Source organism: Zootermopsis nevadensis, unplaced genomic scaffold, assembly GCF_977971745.1.
Source record: "Zootermopsis nevadensis isolate Lab colony 2312 unplaced genomic scaffold, Znev_1.0 Znev_ptg000024l, whole genome shotgun sequence".
NCBI classification, from domain to species: domain Eukaryota; kingdom Metazoa; phylum Arthropoda; class Insecta; order Blattodea; family Termopsidae; genus Zootermopsis; species Zootermopsis nevadensis.
In genome coordinates, this window is record NW_028259156.1 from 7,065,229 (window position 1) to 7,089,961 (window position 24,733).

General features: G+C 37.5%; 3 protein-coding genes across 4 annotated transcripts in view; 2 read left to right on the forward strand and 1 right to left on the reverse strand.

Moving 5' to 3' along the window:
• LOC147872771 (uncharacterized) overlaps positions 1-24,733 on the reverse strand; it is a 113,142-nt gene that overhangs the window by 66,026 nt on the left and 22,383 nt on the right. The window lies entirely within an intron of this gene.
• Positions 2,956-9,230, forward strand: LOC147872775 (ribosomal protein S6 kinase alpha-5-like). The gene is made up of 7 exons (XM_087354770.1): positions 2,956-3,033; positions 5,817-5,873; positions 6,723-6,932; positions 7,156-7,271; positions 7,814-7,924; positions 8,711-8,788; positions 9,100-9,230. Exons 1-7 carry the CDS (start codon positions 3,000-3,002, stop codon positions 9,196-9,198), a joined length of 705 nt encoding a protein of 234 aa, XP_087210896.1. The 5' UTR covers positions 2,956-2,999; the 3' UTR covers positions 9,199-9,230.
• On the forward strand, positions 9,566-18,536 carry LOC147872776 (ribosomal protein S6 kinase alpha-4-like). Its single transcript, XM_087354924.1, has 6 exons — positions 9,566-9,710; positions 10,693-10,854; positions 11,208-11,264; positions 12,086-12,170; positions 13,066-13,381; positions 14,420-18,536. The coding sequence occupies exons 1-5, from the start codon at positions 9,651-9,653 to the stop codon at positions 13,263-13,265; spliced, it is 564 nt and encodes a 187-aa protein (XP_087211050.1). The 5' UTR covers positions 9,566-9,650; the 3' UTR covers positions 13,266-13,381; positions 14,420-18,536.

The following is a 24,733-nucleotide window of genomic DNA, read 5'->3' on the forward strand; positions in this document are numbered from 1 at the left end:
TATTAAATAATGTTATAAAAGCGGCTAAAAAGCAGCATTACAGTAGACGTATAGAAAACTCAGATAAATAAAAACAACTTGTAACATAATAAACAGGGAGGAATTTCCTAGGCCATCTTAATATGACAGTAGTGACACCACTGAAAAAGAAAAGTGAATTACCGTGACAATATACAGGCCAAGTTTACTACTAACCAACTTTCCTTAAGTGTTTGAGGTTAGGTTATGTCGAAAAAGAACAATTTGGCTTAAAACGTTTTATCCACTGAAGATACAGCATTCAGACTAACGGACAATACTGAAATCTATTAACCACAAAAATTCATATTGCACGAATATTCTGTATTTTAGGAAAAGCTTTTGACTCTATAAATCATAAAATGTTTGTTAAACAAATTACATTTTTATGACATTCGAGGAATAGCTGAAGAATGGTTCAGGTCCTTTCTGACAGGAAGGAAATAAAGGGTTTAAGTAAAATCACGTAAAAATAATCAGAATTTTTTCTCAAACTGGAGAACAATAAAATATATCAATTAAATTCTATGGCCATTGCTCTTTATAACATATAAATGATTTTCCTCCAGCACCAAATAACTTAGCAGAACCCAAATGATAACAAAGTGTATAACAAATAACTCACCACAACACGTTTCAAGTACTCGTATACAAGAGTTACCAAATTGAAGACCACCAAAATTTGGCAAAACGTTGATTAACTGACAGAGTAGAATTTATTTCAATGTATATTACATTGGCGTGAGAGTGATTTAAAGTCAACTACAGTTTTACAGCACATTATAATCACAGAAGAAAGCATCACCTCTGTATTCCCAATAAGTTAGAATTTTGGGTGATTTTAATTTTTTTCTGAGGAACTGATGGAGTGACAAAGGAAAAAGTATTTGTTGCTAGCTTAAATTTCTTTACGTCATGATTCCAACTTTTTATAGTGGATGGAAGATTATTAAGACTTTGGTTTCACTATAGTAAATTGATTTCTTTATTTGCTGAGGTTATGTTTGTATCTGTATCCGTAGACATCTGAGATTATTTGAAACATTTATGCTGTCCACTACAAAATGATTTTAATAACACACAGAAATTGCTGGATAGGGAGAATATTAAATTCCTTAAATAATTCTTTTGGATAGTTTTCTGCTGTCTACTGAGTTTCCCCAGAAAATAATGCCATATATCACGATGTTAATTAAATTTGTTTTGTCAAATTTTAATGTGAAAGTTAATTGAAGCATATTAATTAGTTGCAAGAAAGTAGCATTGACACTCAACTCACTTTACTGCGTATATTTTCATTTTATAATTAACAATGGAGTAATTTGGAGGGGATTTATCTAATATAAAAAAATATTCATTTAAAAAAGAATATTGTTAGATCAATGACTGGTGAGAAATCTGAAATTGTATCTGTTTAAGAGGTTAGGGCTCGTCCATGTGAATGCACATTCTCATCAGTGAACTTCACAGTTTCAAAGTAATTCTGCTATACACTGCGTCAACACAAGGAATAATAATCGGTTTCACAGACCAATTGGTAGCCTCTTAATATATTTAGAAGAGCGAATATTATTCTGGCATCAGAATGTTCATCAGCCTACCATCAAGTCTCGCAAATCTTATAGATAAGACGGCACGAATTAAAGTAGCATTAAGGGTTAAAAATGGCTTATGTCAAACGTAATTCTTATTGACTTATCGTGGTTTCACTGCATTATCCACCTTTTACTGACGTAATGGAAACTTCAAAGCCAGTGGTGTTAGGATGCACCGCTATAAATTCACACTTGCCACAGTTTTAGGCAGCTGGATTCCACACAGAAAGAAAGCTGGTTTGAATAATCACGTCACCAAAGTATTGCAACTTTTCGAATCCTGTCATAAGACAATTTACGTGTTCATCGCACGTAGTTTGAAGACAGAGACACCGTGAAATCTACAAAAACTAAATGTCTCGAAAGTGTCGTTCCAGGGTAATAATAATGTTCAAATACACGACCTTATCTAGGTTTATCTGCACATCAGTCCTTAATCGGTTTATACAAATGTCTGACTAGAATCTTCTCACGAAGGGAATTCGTGGCGTTCAACAATTTATGGGGAATGGCCAATTCTTTCCGATACCTCCCCCACTAGATATGTATGATCATAACCTCTTATTTGAAGACAATTTATTAACCCCTGTAATTTACTTCGCGCCGCAAATAATTAATAAACCTAGATTTATATTATCAGAAAGAAAGCTTTTTAAAGTTACACACTGAACCCATGTTAGATCCTTTATGCATTTTTTGTTTAAACACACAGAATTTAATTGCGGGTTTAGAAATATTATCAGAACAAACAACGATTATTTCTCTAAACAGCATTAGACAACTCATCTTGGAAATGGATACACGTTCTGTTATCTGTGATGCAGACACATCATTTTAAAAAATTATTTTGACAACTTCCGTGCTTAAAATGGGTTTAAATAAGATTACGAACCATAATCATTAAATCCGCAAGTCCACACGACCTTAAAACTCACAAGACCATCAACGTCATATTTACTGTCGTCAAAACGTTATATCTCGAAAACCTCACATTTGGATTTCATATGTCATTTAGATGCATACATAACCTACGATAATTCCAGGTCGTCTTGGAAAGGAGCTAGAAAAATTCTAGTTACATACGTACAGGCAGTCAGAGATTAAAGATGGCCTACTCTTCTTTCAGACGTTTAAAACAATTGAGTCACTCTGCTCGCTTCAAACTTCTTTGACCGGACAAGCGTTGTGATACGTCAGTCATATTTTTGATTGCAGACTGTGAGAACCGTTACGATCTTTCACAGACAATTTCAGATTAAAAACTTTGTAATAGTGCGTTTAAGTTAGTTAGTAAGTTTTAAAATAAGTGTTTTAATCTCTAGTTTTATTAGAACAGTGTTTAGTTTAAAAATTAGTGACTAGTTAATTAGAATAGCAGTGAACATCATGGAACCTGAAGTTGGATATTATTCAAGTACCGGTATGTAGTTTTCATTTAAATGTATTTATTAGTTTCTAGTTTATAAACGATGATAAATATGATTCTGTGTCTTACTTATTGTGTCGAGAGTTACTAGGAATACCAGGCCTTTCAATTGTTGATTACGGTGAAATTACATTAAACATTTTATTACGTAACTGAATTCTATTTCCGACGTTTAGATTGGATGATAATAATAAATCACTTGGGAAAAGGTTCTGACAGATGTTCAATTATGCATTAAGCATGATTTGTGACCTATAATGCACCAGTTATATAATAAATTCAGCGAGAAAATTGTATTAGGATAAGGTTATGTTTGGCTTCTTCCCTGTGCTTCGTTGCGTCACATTAAAGCCGGGCCATATTGGTTTTTAGAACTTAACATAAATTAATTAAATTCCCATATGAATTGTATATTTTCTTCTGGAGATGATTATCTCAGGGGAAACAATTACTGTGACAGAACACAAACACTCATTCATAAAAACTTCTTGCAGGTTAGGAATTTAAAACAAAACAAATAAAACAGTCTATTTATATTTACTGAAAAAGTATCTGAAGATCCCCCAAGAAAATATCCAGGTAATACGTAAAATTACGATGGACCGGTTTCTTCCTTACATTTACTAATTTGTTATTCACTAATAATCTTATCGTCCGAAGTTACATGATTAAATCTGCAGTTAGCACACAAATAAGTCTTCTGCATTTTGTTAGTTTTCGCACTAGCATTGAACAAAATATGGCCAAGGCCTCCAAACACCGTGGCCCTAAGGCACCGTCTTACAAGCCCAGAGTTGAATGTCTCATAAACAAAGTTAATCTTAAAGGTGAGCGTTTTCATTTTGTAGTAGCCGTGTTAGGAACAAACCAGTGGATGAATATTGCCTCTTTAATAACATTTACAAACCCCAGTTTTTTCAGAAGGTCACTGCCACGACACAATCATGTCTGTACTCTGATTATATTTAAATAAATCTTTTCTTACCGTGTATTGCATTTAAAGTTAGGTAAACTCTTTAACCAAATGTTCCCATTCCGAAGCAGATGGAATTAACAATCGGAACTAGGATAAATCATATTGGGATGCTATTGAGTTTCTGACATAGATTTATACAACAATGTGCAGTTGAAAATGGTCTGTGTCCTTAAACATTTCGTTTTAATTCTGTTTTACAAGGAATGATTCAGCATTGCCTTTAAACAACAGACTGTAAAGACGTGATGTTTGGTGTAGACTTTGACATACTACTCTACTGCATTCAAAGTTTTGTCTTACTATTATTTTTCAATTGTTGCCTTATAACGATGTTAAATATACGCGTATTTCACTGGCCTGCCCATATACAAGCATCTCATCGGCACGGCGCCTCAAATTGTCATGAGGCCTTTTAGATTATTTTGCGAGTTTGTATTTCTCGTCTTTTAAAGCACATCACCTGTCAGATTGCAAGTGTCACTATCCACTTTAAGCGGAAGACAAATTACAACGAACTGAAAACGGGCATTGTTAAGCATTCCTTGAGTTCACTGCCGCGAGTTACAAACATAACAACTTCCATCCAGCTGACAAACTAGTCTGCATGTGTCGGAGTAGCTAAATTCAATTGGGCTGTTTATGAATAATTATATGCAGAAATTAATATTATCATTTGTAGGATTCGTCGTTTTCGCAGTGCTAATTCTGAAGAAAACTGTCTTCTGGGTTGTAGCGCCGTGTAATCTGGTAGATGGTTAGTGACGTTTCAGAGGTCCTTGCTGCCTCCATCGCCCTGATTATGGCGGCAGCAAAGACCTCTGAAACGTCGGTAAACTTCTACCAGATTACACGGCGCTACAACCCAGAAGACAGCCAACTTAAAATATTATAATTATTCCAGACTTTCAAGAACAAATTTTAGTCTCTCATTTCAGGTTGCACGAAGCTCTTGATAAGTGACTTCCGTATATATCACTCAAATGACAATGCACTTTAAGCGGCTAAAAATATAAATAAACACAGCAACGCAGCTGTTCTGCAAATTTACAAATATAATAACATAATTAAACTGTATAATAACGCCTACGTATGGCAAATATTTAACATAATGCATAAGAGTGGGGTTAGGAACTTGAGAGGCCGGGAAGCAGACAAAACTATCTGAGGGGTAGTTTCCCCCTTGATTACAATAAACACTATTTTCAAAAGGCGAATTGCGAGGTTTAAAATGTAGATTTCAGCCTCCGTAGCCACGCGGTCTGAGGCATGGTTCTCGTTCTTGCGACCGTGGGTTCGAGTCCCACTCCAGCCATGGATGTTTATCAGCGTCCCTTCTCTTCCAGTCTGGTGGATAAAGAATGACCACGGAGGGCAAGGCCTTGGTATCTTCGTAAGACTAACCCCGTAATGGGCGTGGCGAACAATCCTCAGGATTGTAGAGTAAAAAAAGAGTAAATTATTTTAATTAAGCCTGTAGATTAAAGACGGGAACTGAGCTAGCTCAGTCAGTGCAGTGACTGACTGCGGACTGGACAACCGGGATTCGATCCCTGACAGGGGCAGAGGATTTTTCCTCTAGCCCCTCCGTCCAGACCGGCTCTTGGGCCCACTTACCACCCAGCCTCCTCTCCAATAGATACCGGGGTACTGAGCACTCACCCCCATCTGGTGCCGAGGTTAAGAATAAGTAGGAGCTATACCTCGTCTCACCCCACCCAAGCGCCTACATTGCGTGCGACAGGATACCTTTACATTTTTATTGTATATTAGCACATACCAATAATTATGATATTTGTTACAGGGCCTCAACACGTCCGCCAAAACGACTTCAAGATCATCAAACGTCTAGGAGCAGGAGGTAAGTACAACTTCCTGTTAACAGTCGGCCGATTACCCGTGCATTTCTCTGCTTACAAAACACGGACCTGATTTCTGCATCATTAATGCATCTATTAAGTAGGCAGAGAAAAAGATCAGCATTTTAGAGCGTCCTTCCTAGCCCATGATCAAGTGCAATGCAACTTAATCGGCAGTGAAATAACAAGAAAGACGTGTCTGTGGCCTATTTTCTCTTATTAATGTTATCGTCATTCTATTGTCGCGTTCTGGTTTACACTGAATCGAAATGCCGTAACATCGGAAGTGATAAACACGAGAGGAAGTTCTTCTGATGCACAATGTACATTTCCTTTTACTTTAACGAAATCAGAATTAGGGATCTTAAGAATTGTGTAGGCCATATTCTGCTTCTACTCATGAATGCTAAAAAATGTTAAAAGGTGGATCATTTACGAAATGCCAACATTTATTTGCGGAGACATTTAAAAACGCAGTTAGAGTTAATCAAATTATGCAGACAGCTCGCGAATGGGTCAAAGACCACTCCAAGTAAGCACTTTAACGATAAAAGTTGCAATCATGAAATCTCACAGACCTAAACGGTATTTCATCTTCTTTCTGTCACCACGCAGGAAACAATATAATCTAGTAATATCCTGAGCACAAGGGCTTGACCTGCCGGAGAGAGTTTTAGAGCATTTAAAGAGAAGACGAAAAACGTATTCATGAATTTTATATTCATCGCGAAGTTTTGGTATCGAAAAAAAAGGGGTAGAGTATCATAATTATTTGAAAGGAGACTTTGCTGACACGACAGCCCGTACCTGTACAGATATCAAGATGAAATACAACTGAGATTCTGTTACAGGGTTTGGCGAAGTTTACCTGGCGAGGAAAAAGGACGGCAGTGACGCCGGTAAACTTTACGCAATGAAGAGCATGAAGACATCACTGAAGAGAAAGGAAATCGACCACGCGTGGACGGAGCGTCGCGTGTTTGAAAAAACACGTGACTGTCCGTTCCTAGTGCAGCTGCACTACGCGTTTCAGTCGAATGAACGCCTTCATCTCGTAATGGGTGAGTACATCAAGCGAAACATCACAGTAACTAAATGTGTAAGGTCCTCATACGTACCCCGTTTGCGGAATAATCCTTCGCTTTCCGCTAAATATTTCACTTTTTAGTCTTCTGCAGAGCTTCGATTTGTAATTATACAGTTGCCGAATTAAACATACAATACATCAGCATTCAGTGGCCTAAGAGACCTCACAACAACGCGATCTCGTCTTTATTGTTGCAGATTACGTCGCAGGAAAAGACTTCGTTGAACTGCTGGAACAGCGAGGCAGGCTTACGGAGAATGAAACAAGATTCTTCTCCGCTGAAGTCATCCTGGCCCTCCAGCACCTGCACGAGGTAGGCAACCAGCACTCCCACTGAACAGCATAACACTTACTGACTTCAGGGCTATAGAATTCCCTTCAAATTCCCTTAATTTTTTCACAGAACGTCGAATCATTTGTAATTCTGTGAGAAATATCTAAATTCACAACAAGTGCTAATACCTAAATTTTAGCTTGTTTCTTCTGAAGAATGCTCCCAGGATTAGTAAGCAAGGACTTTGGTTAGTTCTGTCATGTCTGAATACTTAGCCGCCAAGTAATTCTCCGTAACCAGAAAAGTTCATTTTACAACTTTCATATCTCTCAATTCAGTGTAATAGAACATTCATAATCATAATTTCTGTAGTTACCTAAGCTGAAACATGAGAAATAGTTAATTAAAATGCACGGCGTGTAATTAAGATCGATCTACGAAGCCCAATGCCATATAACCCATATACTAACATCGTCTTTAAATCAACTGCAAAGAATACATAAAAAATGTACACATCGGAAATGCAAAATGCGTTTCCTTCTCCCCACTGCTCTTGAGACGTGTTCATTCGTTTCTTTCAGTTGGGAATCGTTCACCGGGACGTGAAGCCGGAGAACATCCTTCTGGACGCCGAGGGCCATGTTCTTCTGACGGATTTCGGTCTGTCGAAGGAGTTTCCGTCTGATCAGGAGGTAAGCTTAGTGCCAACCGCTTTATTCTGTCACTTTAATTCGCTGACTTGGCTGGAATGTAGCGGATGAGTGGATCTCTCTCTCTCCATCAGGGAGTAACTCTTTGAGGGAACTCAGACTATCAGAACAATAAAAATATAAATATCTGAAATGTGTTCACCCATATTCAGAGAGCACTTCTCTTGTACTTACATTTAACAGGGACATCGCAAGTTCTCAGATTCTGAGGGTGTCAACTAACAAGCGCAGATTTTATTACCTACAGCATTGCATGTTGCCTGTAATTTGCTGTTTAAAATTCCACAAATACTTCCACTATTAAGTATCTTATCCACTTGCAAAACATTAAACATCAAGATGCATGGTTTTACCACGTGTTTTGTATGGCTGTGAAACGCGTGTCTTACTTTGGGCAAGGAACCTAAATCACAAATGCTGGGACCTAGAAAATACGTGAAACATTCAGCTCACCGAGTATTCCTAATGGATAAATTTTCGGAATTACACTGTGCCAGTTAAGTAATGCGAGAAGCAACGCAGACACATATTTGACGTTGAAAGTTTTTGGAGAGTAAGAACATGGAAGACCATGAAAAAGACGCCAACACGCATTACGTTGGAGAAACATGTTATGACGTCAGAAGACGAACAGGCCTGGGTCTGAAGTGCATCCTTGGGAGTTAGCAATCCTCAAAGTTTTCTTTCTTGTACCACAGTTAGGGAAATGTTTCTGTGTCTCATTTCCTGTCACATGTAACTTATTTAAAATCTTGTTTTTATCAACAGGATAAAAGAACGTACTCCTGCAGCGGTACTCCAGAATATATGGCCCCCGAAGTAATCCGGCGCATGGGACACGACATGGTAAGTGTTTTCTTCCATGAAGATGTAAAATTTCGTACTTTCACGTAACTGAGACAAATACAGCATCCCAGTGGAATAATCTGAAGGTCCGTTACAACAAATATAGATTCAATAATGAGGCAAATATTTCTCATATCTCACACAGAAAAAGTAACATTAAAGAGTAACGCATTTATGTGTATATCAGCTGCATATAATTACATAATATATGCATCAGTTACCGAGCGTACATCAATTTTTTCTGTTTCTGGAGGGTGCAAAGAAATGGGAGTGGCTGATTAAAGCTCTTGTCCTAATCTGAATTGTTGCAGGCAGCTGATTGGTGGAGTATGGGAATTGTCGTGTACGAGATGTTGTCCTACACCAGGCCCTTTGAGGAAAGGAGCAACATTCAGATATTGTTTACGTGAGTCTCCTTATTTGCGAAGAGCAATTTTTTTCAACAAACTCCTACACAGATTAGTTTGACCCTAACAGAGGACCAGTTGTTATCCGTTTTAATGCCAGTGAAGTTCGCGGAGAATCAACTTCATGGAAGAAACCAAAATTCAGACAGAAATACACCGGATACAAAAGATTATACAGGGAATCAATTAAATGTGAGGGACAGGGAAGGAAACGGAAAACAAAAATAAACATCCCAAAATGTTATTATAGATGAACCTGCAAAACCTATTTCGGTCACTTAGAATAATTAAGTCATTTAAAGGAACAAAGAAATACTAACAGGGAACATAATGGCAGATTTACTAATTCGATTCTCTTTTACAGCAAAATTTTGTTTCAGGAGCCGGTCTTCCCGCCTTTTTTCCCACCATGTGCGTCGCACCTCATAGCATGGCTGCTGGTGAAGGACCCTAGAATGCGCTTGGGCGGCGGAGCGAGGGGCGCCGAGGGAATCAAGAGCCATCCTTTCTACGCCGTAAGTTGTCTTCCCAAATCTGTTACCATAAAATATTGTACAGAAATCCTTCAGTTCTGAACTGTCTTCTTCCTGGACGTAAGAAACCAAAGTCCCGAAGGACGATCGGATAATTGAGACGACCATCGAAAAAGACGAGGGTAAGGCTCCTGACGCCACTTCCTACATAGCCCCACGCTTGTCTGGTCTCTGTAAGACTTTAAGTTTGTTCCGTGGAAAAAATAAACTACTTTCTCTTTTCGCTCGACATTTAATGAAAGAAATCGCTTCGTTATGAGAAATTGGTAACTTCAGTTAAGAAACTAAAGTATATCTCCGCTCGTCTTATCGAAGGCAATAAAAATTACTCTAAAGAGACGGAGTGCATAAAATTCGATCAGGAAGTGCGACTCATTCCAGAAGACGCCGAGTCGGCCGATTACAAAATGGAGCACGTCCTATAAAATTGAACGTCGAATAACTGAAGGTCAGACAATCGGGACTAAAATGTATTTCTAAGGAAGCAAAGTGCAGTTTCAAGGTTTCTAGAAGTTGCTACTGTTTCAAAACTTCAGTAAATAAATAAAAATTGCGGTCTGCATTCCCAGCAGGACGCAGTCCTTCGCATAGGGAAATTGCCAAGGGCCCCTTGCATCCAAATTGTCATCTACGAAATATTTCGAGCTCAGTGACATATTGAGGGCCCAAGAGACAGACAACGCAAAGAAAATTGATTGTAATCCCAGAACAAACCGTAATATAAAAGTTTCTCGGTATCTGATCTGAAATTTCTTTCATGTACAAATCTTATGGACACGACTAGACATCTTAAAACATTCCTCTCAGTAAATGCGACGTTACAAAACACTTAAAAAGAAATCAACAATTTATATCAACGCAGAAGACTTAATTTCGTAATCCCTGCAATTATAACAAACTGAGGTGTTCTCTTGTCGGCTCCGCCAGAATTCTTCACTCTGTTATGCTTGTGCTTTGTCTACAGACCATCGACTGGGTTCAACTGAGAGGGAAGAAGGTATCACCACCCTTCCTCCCACATCTCGACATCATCAGTGCCGATGATGTCGATGAAAACCAGTTCGGGGTGGCGTCTGACCCTCGGTCAGCGGGCACTTGGCGTCCAAGGAGCGACGACCCTTTCAAGGTGAGAACACGTAATTTTCCTACTTTTATTGCGTGTCGCATCAGAACAAGGCTACTTACCGGCCCTCTTAGAACACGTGTCGGAGGCTGAGGGTCACGTTCCCTTCGAGGTGTTACAGTCAGTAATAATTCTGATGTCATTATTAGGCCTTTGCCGATATTTGTGCACCGTAACTCTGGTTTGACAGAGAGAATTTTTATTTTCATGGGCTTACTCTCTGTTTTACAGTGAAGATACGAGTTTATCAACTTCTTTCCAAATACGCATTTTTCTGGTCTTACAAACGCCGCAGTAAAGACGTTCCAACACAAAAAAATTTTGCTTAACTGTGACTTTTCTAATTTCTATTGCAGAACTTCTCATTTGTGTCGCCATCCTTGGACGAGACCTCCCTGGAGCGTGCAACCACAGTAAGTGTTAACACTTAACCTACATTAGTTTCTCAGTACCTCATTCTACACAATTTACGCATTGCAAGTTACAAAGTTAAGTAAAAATCCTCTACTTTTGCCTCACATGATAAATGATGTTTTATTACTCATCTTTCAACACACGCAAGAAAATAATTAATTATTAGAGAAGCATTCGTAGGCTCTGACAATATTTACCATTTTCAGGCTCTGCAAGAAAGAGTTCTTTTGCTGTGTCGCTTGAATATCACAACAATATTAAAAATGTTAGATTAATAAATTAAGACCACAGACACATCTCGGTCGTCTCTGGCAACCTGGAACTTACTCCAATCATGGCGCGCTGTACTCATCAAATGTCGAGCAGCTTACCCGAAGTTATATTACGTATTGTCGTAAACAAGAAAAAACAAATGGAGCTAAAATGACCATAAAACCGCCGTTTTACCCGACGTGTTCCTTTTTTGTCTTCTGCTACATTTTCTTATTTCAAATTCGCTTGTGATCGTTGTTAAGTATTTGGGCAGTGTTCGCACTGAAGCAACTCTGGGTTGCTGAGTTCGTCGGTAAATCATCTTTCATACTGACGAGGGTGAAATGGCCTCCAGGTTGAAAATGACTCTAGTCGCGCGACTTAACAGCAGGTGGCATCGAAGTCTAATTCAGTCTGAAATGGTGCAAAGGGGCAGTTCTGTTGAGTGCGTAATGCTAACTGCAAAAACAGTTGCCTCGAACTTGGGTTTTGCAGCAAAGAATCACTAAAAAGGGCGAATGTTGAACAAACTACTACAAGCAACTGATTCCTGTTTTCGTGTCAACAGATTGAGTATCCAACAGCGCCGCTGTCAAGTGCCCCATTGGCTTCCTCACATGACTGCATCCCTGAATCCACCAATCAAGGACCAGGTGAGATATCTTATTTAATTTCGGAACTAAGCGACCTGCTTACATCCAGTTCCCCAACACTTGCAAAATATCAGAGGTGCCCAGACAGTGGAACTCCGTCCGTGTCAATGTCGGTCTTCTAGTTTGTATTGCCACCCGCATTGAAGTTTGGTCAGAGCAGAATTCAAACAAATTTTGTATGGAGATTCAACAGAAAACTGCAGAGAAATTAGGATTTTAATACGGAACTCCTGTAGAATGTTACAATACCGTCGTACAGAACACCCATGTCTGATCTGAGTACCTGCACCCAAAAATGCTTCCACTGCATAAGACAACTGCTCACTGAGCAACTTTACTACATCAACTTCGCACTTTGTGTTTTCTCTGTGTCTCTCAGCCTCTGACCTCGATATTAAACTCAAATAACTGCTTCATCTGCTTGTAAAATTTATTGTTTCGAGTTACGTAATTAAATTCAAGTTTTGTGAATTTGTGTACAATATTATATTATATAAATATAACTTATATACTCGTGAACAAGTATCCCTTTTCAGAGTAAAGGTTTCTTTGTACGCGTTTATAACACTGTCTGAAATATCTCGTGCTGTCTTCCATCGCCAGTGCCACGCGTGGTCAAAGTATTCACCACTGCCTCACACACGTCCCACTTACTTCATTAAACTGAATCGTACTAACATTACGAAAGAGAAAGCTGAATTATGATAAAAGTTCTTTAGTTTTAATTGAAAAAACATCAAAATATTAGACGCAGTCTTCAAAGAATATTAAACCAGTTGTCAGCACAAAATATAATGAGGTGGGCTAAAACAACAATTTTCACACGTTAATGTATTAAGAGTAAGTTTGATTGTCCCATGAACATAAAATGCGATTAAGAATTTTTCATTTGCAGACCCTACATGTGACACCGATCACCCCTCGAGGATCCCAGAGACGATTCTGAGGTTTCTGATACCAGCACGAGGGGTGGTCACAGAAGATCGGGTTCTGCAGATAGCAACGCATCAGCAGAACCCGAGGAAACCACAGAAGAGGAGGCACGTCCTCAGTGCTGAAGACGGCGGAGGGCAAAGGAAGAGAAGAATTGTGTGAGGAAACATGCGTGGATGCAGCCAGAACAGAGCGGCGAAGAAGAATCATCCTCAATGCTTCCTGTAGTGGAATGAAACAGCCTGCAGAAACATCGCAGCCACTGATTCTCCATTACAGTAAGCAGCAACTGGCTTTTTCAATGTGTAACTTCGGCTTACTGGAATAAGCAGCGTCATGAAATGTTGGTTTCTGGATGTTATCTTCAGGGGAAATTAGGAAGCCTCCTTTTAATACGGCAGTGGGTGGTGGTGGCATGACTAGAATAACTCAGAAGCAACGACCTATTCAATTAAGGGGGGAAACACTGCCACTTTCTTCATGTTTACCTGTTAATCTAGGCAAATTCCTTCGTCCATGATTACAGTATTTCTGACCCCCAAATTCAATGCTTTTCAATTCCTCCACTTTTTCAACGTTACGCACTGTGGGCTATAAAAAGTAGTTAAGAAGCCTCTTAGACCGACATTCTTTTTTCGATGGAGTTCCGTCCTTTAATACAAATCTTCACACTTGTATCTCTAACCCTTTTTTTAAAATGAAATATAAATTCATTCCACAACTGCCTAGCATCAAGAAAAAAATTATAGTAGCTCTGGGCTTGGATTTGCAAATTCCGTTCCGTCAGAGCACCACATAATCTGTAAAAGGTAACTTGGGGAACTACTCCTCGCATGTTCCTCCACTCGGCCCATTACCTAGCAACAAGCAACAGTTTCCAAAGACTAAATTTCTTACCCGTTCCTTTTTCGCTAACATTCCTCCATCTTTGCCCACGACCCCACAATATTTAATAACCAATCTCACTAAATCCTCTTTTAATCACTAGCCACGGCCTATTTTACTGTTACTGAGAGAAGTAAGCCGCCAGGTCACAGGATTATCCTTGGTATGAGGGTCGTGTATTTCCCACAATGCGCCTTACTCCCTGACTCTGTGTCATCATAAATACGTTTTAGATATTTCATAACAACTTCGAAATTCCGCCTTTACCCCGGGCTAGCGACCACGTGGCTAGGAAGGGAGGGGACAGGGAAGGTTTCAGCAGCCACTTCATTAGGATGACAGGGACAAATTCGCTCTTCACCGAAACCTTCAACATTGAACACTGCTCATTCTCCGACGAAGTTACACTTGAAATTCAGATTTCTTTTCAGGCCAGAAGACCGAACATCATCCACTGCTTGTTGATCAATTTGCACTCTGAATATCTTGTGTTTCCCCAAATACCATCAAGTTGCAGTTTTTCCATTTATATGTCCCCACCTCTCCCCTGAAATAGGCAACAAGAAACCAGCCTAACTGTGAGTGAGCTCTTGTCGGTAAATTTACATCTGCATCATTTCTCTCCCATTATTCTTGATTATCGTCATCCTTCCACTGTACATTCAAGTTCTTCCTTTGGTTGTCAAATTTTGTAAATCTCTGCAGAGGTCATAAAAATTTCGTGTGTTCTGGTATCAAATTTCGGCCGTTTCTCTAATTTAGAATCCACGTCACAATTTCGTATTTCACTGTCGCATTCGACGTCTACGTTTGTTAACACTTCAAAACGCAATTCATTCATCGAGGCCTACTTATACATTCCTTTTCAATTTCCAAATTGTCGTCAGCAAGTAAATAATTAAATTCTGTAAACCGTTTGTTTTCTCACCCTTCCGATGTAATTTCCAAGCGTCATTTCACGTTGGCAGATTTAAGATAAGTTTCTTTGTAGGCGTTTAATTTCTTTGAAAAATTATGCAATTCTTAATTTTTTGGAATTCATTACCTGATAACTGCATACGGAATTGTATTTAACGTCTGTCATATCGATATTAAGAGGTTAGGATTCCTCTTCTATTACGAAAAGAGTATTCCTGTGATTTCTTTACATTGCTCCCACTGGCTGTGATATTTTATCATAACTTTCCATTAGACCTTTCGCGAAAATTCTACTTCTATTCAGATTATTCATATACTCCGTTGTAAGCGATTGTCCCAGCTAAATCTTATCTAGATTTATTTTTCAGTCTATATTCGACCTTCATGACTAACGATAAAAATTGCAGTCTTCATCTCTGCGGCCCCCAGCATACACTTACTTAGTTTATTTGTGAATTATACTTATCAGTTCTCCTTAAATCATAAATTCAGCTGTCGTTATTTGCCTAAGTCGTCCTCCAACCTCATGAAAATATAACAATAACATAATTATTTATATGATAGTGTTGTGCACTCTTGATTCCCTTCAATTAGGACAGTCAGGGCACAATAAAAATTTCCCTTCAAATCTTAAATCTGATCCGCCAGTCAGCTGTCTGCAGTTCCGACTGTTTCATTGCTCCGAATAAAACGTATAATTTTTCTCTCCATTACGTCACACAACCCCGGTGCAGATTGCTAAGGGAAATAAAAGATGTGCAGAGAGCAAATCTTGTGGTCAACAGAGGAACAAGTCTCCGTCGTTGTCCGTACAAAGAGTCAGGCTGACCCCATTCTTAGTCTTGAGAATTGCCTCCATAAGATCACCTTGATATTACAATCCCATCCCCTCTTGGTCTGCCCAGTTATCGTTTTCCAGAAGGATTTCACACAAAAACTGTGGACCCATCACTTGCCTCCCCCATTCGTGCTGCATATCCAGCCCATCGGACCTTCGTACATTTCACTATCCTTATTATGCTAGGTGACTCGTACAACTCACGCAGCTCTTGTTTATAAAATATCCCAAATTCCCCACTTACTATATCCGTCCTAGGTCGAAATATCCTCCTCAACACCGTTTTCAAACATTTGTAATCTACGTTCTTCCTTTAAAGTAAGAGACCATGTTTCACAACCATACAAGACAACAGGCAAAATTTTTGAACTGGATAAATTCAAGCGTTCCCCGAATGTATTCTACTCTTAACTTCTTCAATGACCTCATTTCTATTTGTTATTGTTCTTCGCAGATACTTACATTTTGAAACATTTTCAAATGACGTGTTACTTTTAATTATGTTCCGCCATTGCTACGACCATGTATTTATTTTTGTCTACATTTACCTTTAGACTTATGTCCTTGCTAGCCTCTAGGAGACTTTCTGTGTTCTTGGTTATGGTACCCACACACCATCCCCCAGCAAATTGACATCATCAGCATAGGCAAGTACCTGGTGCAGACCATTTCATTTTAATCAAACCTGAATCCGTGGCATTCTTGATGACAAGTTTTAGAGAAAAAATAAGCAGAATTTTGGACAAAGCATCTCATTTAACCAAAATAATGTATCAGATCAATAATAATTACACGGTGTCCCTCAAGTCCAGCAAACCGAAGTTCGCCATTACAAAAGAAAAGTTTAAATTGTCCTGCACTTTTTTGGCTCATCCCGTGCGTCTTTTGTCTTTAGTATCGCGAAAACGGTTAACGAGCTAAAAAGTAGTTGCCCGCATCATTACGAAGCCGCACGTAATATTCCAGTTTAACTTCTTCATACGACTGCGTTCGCAAATAATTTTGAGTAATAAGAACACTTCGTGCTTCTTGCATTCCTACCACACTAACACATTATTTAATAAGTAATCCTCGGGTTGAGGTACTTTTGGGACATACTGTATGTAACATGAAAGTGCCATAATTGTAAAATTGGTACATTGGTCGTATGTTTGTTATCATTATAATGAAGGGTTTACTGCACAAACATTACCAGACAGAACATCCAAGTTTACTCGGGGCTTTGTTTACATTTTGTTAAATCCTATAAAAAAATATTCTACTATTAACGCAAACATTACATATAATATATTTAATTTCATATATATTTACCAGAGCTATAAGAATAACTACAATTTAAAGATGTCAAAGATAAGTTAGTGTTAAAATTTCAAAATTTTCATGTACAACAGAAATGCCCTTATTTTGCAGAACCAAAACGTGTATTTCTCTTGTGTCCGTAAAAATAGCTTCGTCACTTCACCTTCGTAATTTACCATTGACCCATTAGCAATTAATGTTATTGGGAAGCTCCTATTTGCAGGCTTTACACAATTCAAATCTCCGAATTCAAACAATCTTCTTATACACACGTCTTCGTAAATCACTGACAAATTTGTTGTCATGACGTCAGCTGCTCGACTGTTCAGAACCGATCCATCAAAGTGATTCTTCAGAAATTTCTGCCACTTAGCGACACATGGAAAAGCGATACATGGAAAATTCCTTTTCGATAAAAGTGTGCCTTGTCGTGTTTTTGCACTACGCTCTTCAATTTGTTAGATCATATTTAGATTTAGTAAACCATTCATTTCCCCCTCTTATATCTTTATTTCCTCTTACAATGTTGTAAATACTATTTCATTGGCTTTGTTTTTTATTGAAATTTGTTCCTCTCTGAAATATTGGGGGAGTTAAATTCTTCTTCTCCCTTCGTTATTTAATTTGTTTACAAATTCAGAAGTAGGTCTTGTAATTTGTGTATTCCCTGTGTGTGTGTGTGTGTGTGTGTGCATGCATGCATGTATACATGTAATATGTATGTATGCGTGTATTATGTATGAATGCATGTAATATGTATGAATGCATGTATTATGTATGTATGCATGAATTATGTATGTATGCATGTATTATGTATGCATGTATTATGTATGAATGCATGTATTATGTATGAATGCATGTATTATGTATGTACGATGTATTTATGCATGTAATATGTATGAATGCATGTATTAGGTATGAATGCATGTAATGTGTATGTATGTATGTATATATGAATGAATGAATGAATGAATGAATGAATGAATGAATATATGTATGTATATATGCATGCATGCAGTTATGTATGAATGTATGTATGCATGTATGTATGTACGTTCGTATGTATTAATTTATATATGCATGTATGTATGTAATAATGTATGTAAGTATGCCTGTAATTATGCATGTAAGTATGTATGAATGTATGTATGTATAAATGTATGTATGCATGTATGTATGAACGTTTGTATGTATGTACGTATTACTTTATGTATTCATGTATGTATGTATTAATGTATGAATGCATGTGTGTATGAATGTGTATGAATGTATGTATGTATGTATTAATGTATGTATGCATGTATGTATGAACGTTTGTATGTATGTATTAATTTATGTATTCATGTATGTATGTATTAATATATGTATGCATGTGTGTATGAATGTGTATGTATGTATGTATAAATGAATGCATGTATGTATTAACGTATGTAATTTCTGTTCATAGAGTTTGTTTAGTTTTCTTTCATTAATAATATTTGTTCCTTACGTTTGCCTCGTTCGTATTTATTGAGTTCGTTTCATGCTACTTAATTTAATTAAATATCTTATTTAAATTAGCGTAATTCTTTTTCAGTTCCCGTTTTACTTTTCAAAACTATGTAATCAGGGCCACTTTAAACAGTGGGAAAATTGGGCAGCTGCCCACGGCCCTTTAATTTTATCGGCCCCCTCCGCCCGACAGATGGTACCGCGTTCTTAAACTTGCCCAAAGTTTTTCCAAATTTCTCTAGAAACTTTTTTGGGACGTGTCAGCAGTAAGTCTGATGATACCAGCATTCTTACGGAAAAATTTTAACCGATTCTGCTATTTGTAGCGGGGAGCGCTATCAGAGTTGCACACATATTAAAATGTTAGTTCACTTGTTCTTTGGATGCACCTATTTGGGCTGTTGAAACACAAAGGACGTTCAAAATGTTTCTTTATCCGTGGGTAATCTTGGAATTTCACACTTCATCTTGAATGTATAAAATTTAAACCGGGATAATTTTTAGATTATTTATTTTCACCCTTTCCTGTCCATTCAGTTTTTGTTAATATAAATACATTTTGTGAAAACCAAGATAGTTTATAGATTAAGATTTTTAAATCTCTCAGTAGCGTGAATTTGTTGTGAATCCTCCCTCTTTTTAGGAAATGGGACAGCGGACCCCAAGATCATGTTTTTCCATAGCCTCACCACTGCCTTAAAGTGGCCCTGTATGGAAGGCGTGATAATTGTTCATAATGGTTCCATCTTTCGCGTTTGTAATTGTAGTCTGAGCATGTAATAAAATATGTTTGTTCCTTGATGTGAATGAATATGATGTCCTTACTTGTTGTATGTGTAATTACTCAAAAACTTTCTTTTCTTTTTTATCGTTTGAGTTTAACCTTTATTTCAATTTTTACTCATTTAGGAATAACTTTGTAGGATCTGAGGTTTTCACGGCAGTGAATCTGAAGATGGCCGTCTTCTGGGTTGTTGTGCTGTGTAGTCTGGTAAAAGTTTACCGACTTTTCAGAGGTCCTTGCCCTGATGCTTGAGACAGTCAAGGACCCCTGAAACATCAATTACCTTCTACAAGACTACACAGTGCAACAACCAAGAAGACAGTCATCTTTGGGCACATTTTGTGTACAAATGTTTTGTTGAATTATATAGAGTGAATGTCCAGTGTCTTCGAATTCCTTATGTTATGCAGTCCCACACAACACTTGTTTATTACACGTTCTTTGCGCAGAGTGCATTATCAGTTGGTTATATCTGTCCGTCAGTCCAATCAATTCAACCCAAGAACCACTGGATGTATCTGGATGAAAGTTGTGCCACTCCACACAATTGGGATTTAATACCTCTTTCTAAATTTAGGCTGAAAAGAACGCATCAGGATATTTTGTGTATTCCTGTACGGAGTACAATTTCCAAGGCTCTTCTAACTACAGCAGGACTTCACCCCTCCCTTTATTTCTTCTTTTTCTTTCCTTCGCGTTATATGTCATCATATATAATCGTTTTTAAACTAGACTGTACCCCATTACAATGTTTCTACAATTTCTTTAAATATTCAAACCAGCAAGTGGCTTAGTTTAATATATTTTCAATTCAATTCATTTATATATTTTGCTCGACTGCACAACAAAAATTTGAAGGCGCTAAACATTCATTCTAACAGATACTGCACTGCACTGTATTCTAACATAAATGTAACACTTTATATATTATTTTAAAAACTGTTAAATATAAAGCCTTAAATCTAAATAGACTTGTTCCTTTTCATGTATTTATTTTTATTTTTAACTAGATAACCTCTCGTATAATATTTATAAAAGTATTCAAATAAAAATATTTTTCGCTATTTGTACATTATTATTACTCCTTTTTCTCTTTTCCACACCAATTGGCACTGTATTTCAAAACTCCTGTGTTATTTATTTGTCATAGTCTCGTCATAGCCACGCCACCGCTGCTCCAATTTCGTTCATGTATCATCTGGGGGAGGGGGGCAATGGTCCAGTTCCACACAGAAATACTCTCACCCAATTGTAGCAATCACAAAATATCTTCATGTATGGCGCAATGCATGTATTAGGGTAATTGTTATTTACTGTAAAGTGTAAATAACCGGTGATTATATAAAATTCTTTAAAAACTTTTGCTAGTAAATTTGGGTAACAGCCGCTCATAATAAACTGTTAAATTATACCGCAGGATATATGTATATCATTATATTCACTAATATATAATAATTCTTGCTATCTTCAAGTACATATTTATTACACGTAGAGAAACTTTGTTTCTACTGCGCGTTTGATAACATGTCTTTCATACAATGTCCCTGTGGAACTTGAACCGCTAACTCTCCATCTTTCATATGACGAATAAATTAATATGGAGGAGTGGTGGAATTGTACCGACAGGGTAGAGGCGAAGAACTCTGAAAGAAACCCGTCTTAGCTCCATTTTGTCCACCACAAATTCCACATGGACTGCCGTGGGTGTGAACACGAGCCTCCGCGGTAATAATCCCACCTCTAGCCCTAACCACCTGAGCTATGACGCGGCTAACGCAGGTGTTAACTTATAGAAGTCACTGTGTGATATATTTTTCGTAGTTTTTACGTCTAATATTTCTGTGATTTAACTGTATTGTTTGATTAAATGTTGTATTTTGTAATAAATGATTTACAAAAAACATATTTCTTTTATTTCAAATTTCGATACGACAAGGTGGTTATAGCTTCCAGTTCTGGTTAAGGTCGTGAACAGTTATATTTACGACAACTAGAAGGATTCCCAGAATGTATATACATATATATATATATATATATATATATATATATAGAGTGTCTGTATGTACATACATATTTATTATTTGGGGTCTACAACAAGGTTTTCGCGGAAATTAAATTTTGGTCCGTATCGCTTTGGTTATTTTCTTATATTATTTTAGTCGAAGATAAATCACACTAAAACTTCTCAAAAACATTTGATTCCAACAAATTCAATATATAAAATACAGTTCAAGTATATATTTAATTTGGAACATTATCCTATGTGAATCATAATAAAAGAAACAAAAACAGCATATATGTGAGTGTGTGCGTTTTCAAATTTACACGGCGAATAAATGCACTAAAATCCAATCAGGGCTTTAGCTGCGTCAGACCCGAGATAAAAATCAGAGTCTACGATGCGTCTTAGTCATCAGAATCGACATTTAGTGGCAGACCTTTCGTAAGCCTACGTCCGACATTTGTATCGTCAATTTCTCTCATCAGAAATTACAATTTATTAATTTATATGGTGCAGTAAGACCTTCTGTTTCTTCATTAAATATGCCGTTTTGCAAATATTTGTCATTCTTTCCAAACCGATGAACATAAAATTATAGAAAACACAAAAGCTGTCAATATTTGTAACATGTAAAATTCATGTCATTTTTAAAGTAGGTCCTACCTCAAAGAAAACGTATCTGTTAATAACATGGAAGAGGTCCCTATTTGCTCTGAGAACCAACTTAAACCCCAAAAAATCAAAATGCATTAAAACGTTGAAGCACTCTGTTGGTCCACTGTTAATGCTACTTCAAAAACAGCTTAAACGCCAAGCAGTTAAAACGTATGGGGGGTGTGGTGGTAAAACGCCACGCATTCTTAACCTTTACATTTGATGGAGACGAACGATCAGCTCCACGTTTGGCTGCTTTATCTAAAAACAAAAAGCCTCCATTAAACAGGAGGCTAGGAGGGTGTGGCAGCTGTCTGCGACGAAATGTCCTTCTCCGGATTTGAACCAAGTTCGACCAGCTTATACCCAGTCACTACTGCCCACTCGCCGAGGTGTTGCGGCTTATCACATTTGACGTGTTCGGTTACTCTGGGAGAAACGCAGAGTAAACTGTCTCTTATAACTCCGTATCTCTCGCTTTGTGATAAAGAAAAACCAGATTCAAAATGGACCTCTTCACAAATGCTACTTCCTGTTGTTTCTCTTTGAGATGTGGCAACCACGTGGAAAGAAATGTTTTGTTACGTGTTTTTTTAAAAAAATTAAAAATTAATGTTGAATTTGCAGAGCATAGAACGCATTACTAGGAACTTAAGATAGAAGAACAGCGTATGATCATTTTATTGTAATTCGAATTACGGATCCCACTACCCTCTTAAATAAATTAAACTTAAACGAGTTTATCTGATCTAATTTCTCACAATAAAATGTACTGTGAAAACCTGAATAAATAAGAAAAATCATGTGAAGTGTTTTTCATGACTCATGTTGAAAAGTTTAATTATTATTATTATTATTATTATCTACTTCGATTTCCGCAGAAATTAAGTGAAAGTAGGGTTATCCAAACTGGAGTTGTCACGCATTGAAGCAATTTCGATGTAAAATTTTTCTGCCAGTTGGTATTCCTCTTAGCTTTAGTTTTCCACTTAACATACTCGAAATAGCAATCTAACATTTTCAACACTGTAGAGAAACAGACAGCGAGTCTGATACTGATATATTTGTCGTAAGGGAAATCACCGGCTTAGCTGCGTCTCAGGTATTAAACACATTTTGTACACAAGCTTTTTCTCTGCGATATTTTTCTTCTCTGAGATCTCCCTTTCACGCATCATTCCTTGAATTTTCTTCTACAGGTGAAATAAGTCTAGCGACATTCGAGAAAATGTCGTTCAACGTAGTGAAAGATTAGATTTGAGAAGCTTACATCAGAGCAATAAGCAAATGCCGACAGGAAAGCACGCCAACTGTGTATGTAGATGGGACGTACTTAAATGGTTCTGACAGTATATCGCATGAGTTTACTAACGGGAGTGCAGAAGGTATTAAAGCTTCGTTAACGTCTAATTATCATCCATACAGGTGAAGTTAATACAATTAAAATTTTTAAACAAGTGCGAAGAATGATTACTTCTTGAACCATACATTTTCAATATGGTTATTAGTAGTAGCAGATATAGGTTAGTTATTTGATTAACTCGGACTATTTTACTTAAAGGAGGCGAGAACAGACATCTTAAACTCTCTCCTAATATTTATATCAGAACTAAAACAAAATACTATCACGAAGAAGTTAATTTAGGAAATTTTATGAAGTAATTTATGTACATTGTCAAATACGGATCCTTGATTCTTAAAAAAGGTATGGTGGTATTTTTTGTATTAGGTTATTTGAGTAAAAGTTCATTCCGAACCGGCTTACAGATACAGCGACAGAACTGGACAACGCAATCCGGCAAAGTGTCCAGACTGACAGGCCATCTACTGTAAATAACAACGAATATATCATGAAAAAGTGGTCGAATTCCTGTTATATCCGTTACGCAGATGATGCGACGAAAATAAAATTATTTAAAACACTTAAACTGAACAAACCTATAGTCATGACTTTACTGTTTACAGTGTTTCGGTGTGACATAAACATGATGTTCTGCCCCTATAATATCCGGCGCCGAAATCAACACATTTCATTGGCTACTGTTAACAACTGAGCGGCTGCAAAGAACGCAATATTCAAGTGAGATGACGAAAAAACAACCTAAGACAATTCTTATTCAAAAACAACAACAGAGTGGTTATCACTCCTGCTTCGTATTCGGGAAGTCTCGGGTTCAAATCTCGGTCAGGAGACCTGCGACCCTGACTGATGTTTTTCATGGTTTTTCTCAGTCCCTCCAGGCAAATTCCGGGATACTACCTAAAATCAGACCACGACCGCTTCCCTGCACATCCTTTTCCAATTCACTATCTTCCTCTCATTGGACGTTATATAGTCTGAGTTAATGATAAGGTGTCGTTAAATAAACTATAATAACAACAGGAGAGTGGGTGTCAGTGTGTGAGCATGTAAAATAAAAAATTACATCTATAACGAGCATGTAATGGTGAGTATTTTCGAAAAATTTGTTATAGACCTCTAGTCATTTGATTTGAATTCAACACAAACCGAGGACAAAAATAAAAATGTAATGGATGAAGCAGTTCCATTTTCATCGGACTCAGACTGAATAAGTAGTGGACCGTGGTAGAAACACAAGCCAATGTTTTTAGCAAGAGAGTACAATACTGGTCTCAGCCTGTTCGCTTTCTCAACTTGCCCGCGTTATGGCGGCGTCTCTACTCTAGTAGGCCGGGCCTCAAGCAAGCAGAACGAGGAACTAGGGCCATAAAATTGCGATCCGCTTCTAAATCCAGAC

Coding starts and splice junctions, on each gene's coding strand:
- LOC147872776 (XM_087354924.1), top strand. CDS start 9,651: ATGCGCTTGGGCGGCGGAGCGAGGGGCGCCGAGGGAATCAAGAGCCAT. Junction 11,265..12,085: donor CCCTGGAGCGTGCAACCACA/GTAAGTGTTAAC, acceptor TCGTGTCAACAG/ATTGAGTATCCAACAGCGCC. Junction 12,171..13,065: donor ATCCACCAATCAAGGACCAG/GTGAGATATCTT, acceptor TTTCATTTGCAG/ACCCTACATGTGACACCGAT.
- LOC147872775 (XM_087354770.1), top strand. CDS start 3,000: ATGGAACCTGAAGTTGGATATTATTCAAGTACCG. Junction 6,933..7,155: donor ACGCCTTCATCTCGTAATGG/GTGAGTACATCA, acceptor TTATTGTTGCAG/ATTACGTCGCAGGAAAAGAC. Junction 7,925..8,710: donor AGTTTCCGTCTGATCAGGAG/GTAAGCTTAGTG, acceptor TTTTATCAACAG/GATAAAAGAACGTACTCCTG.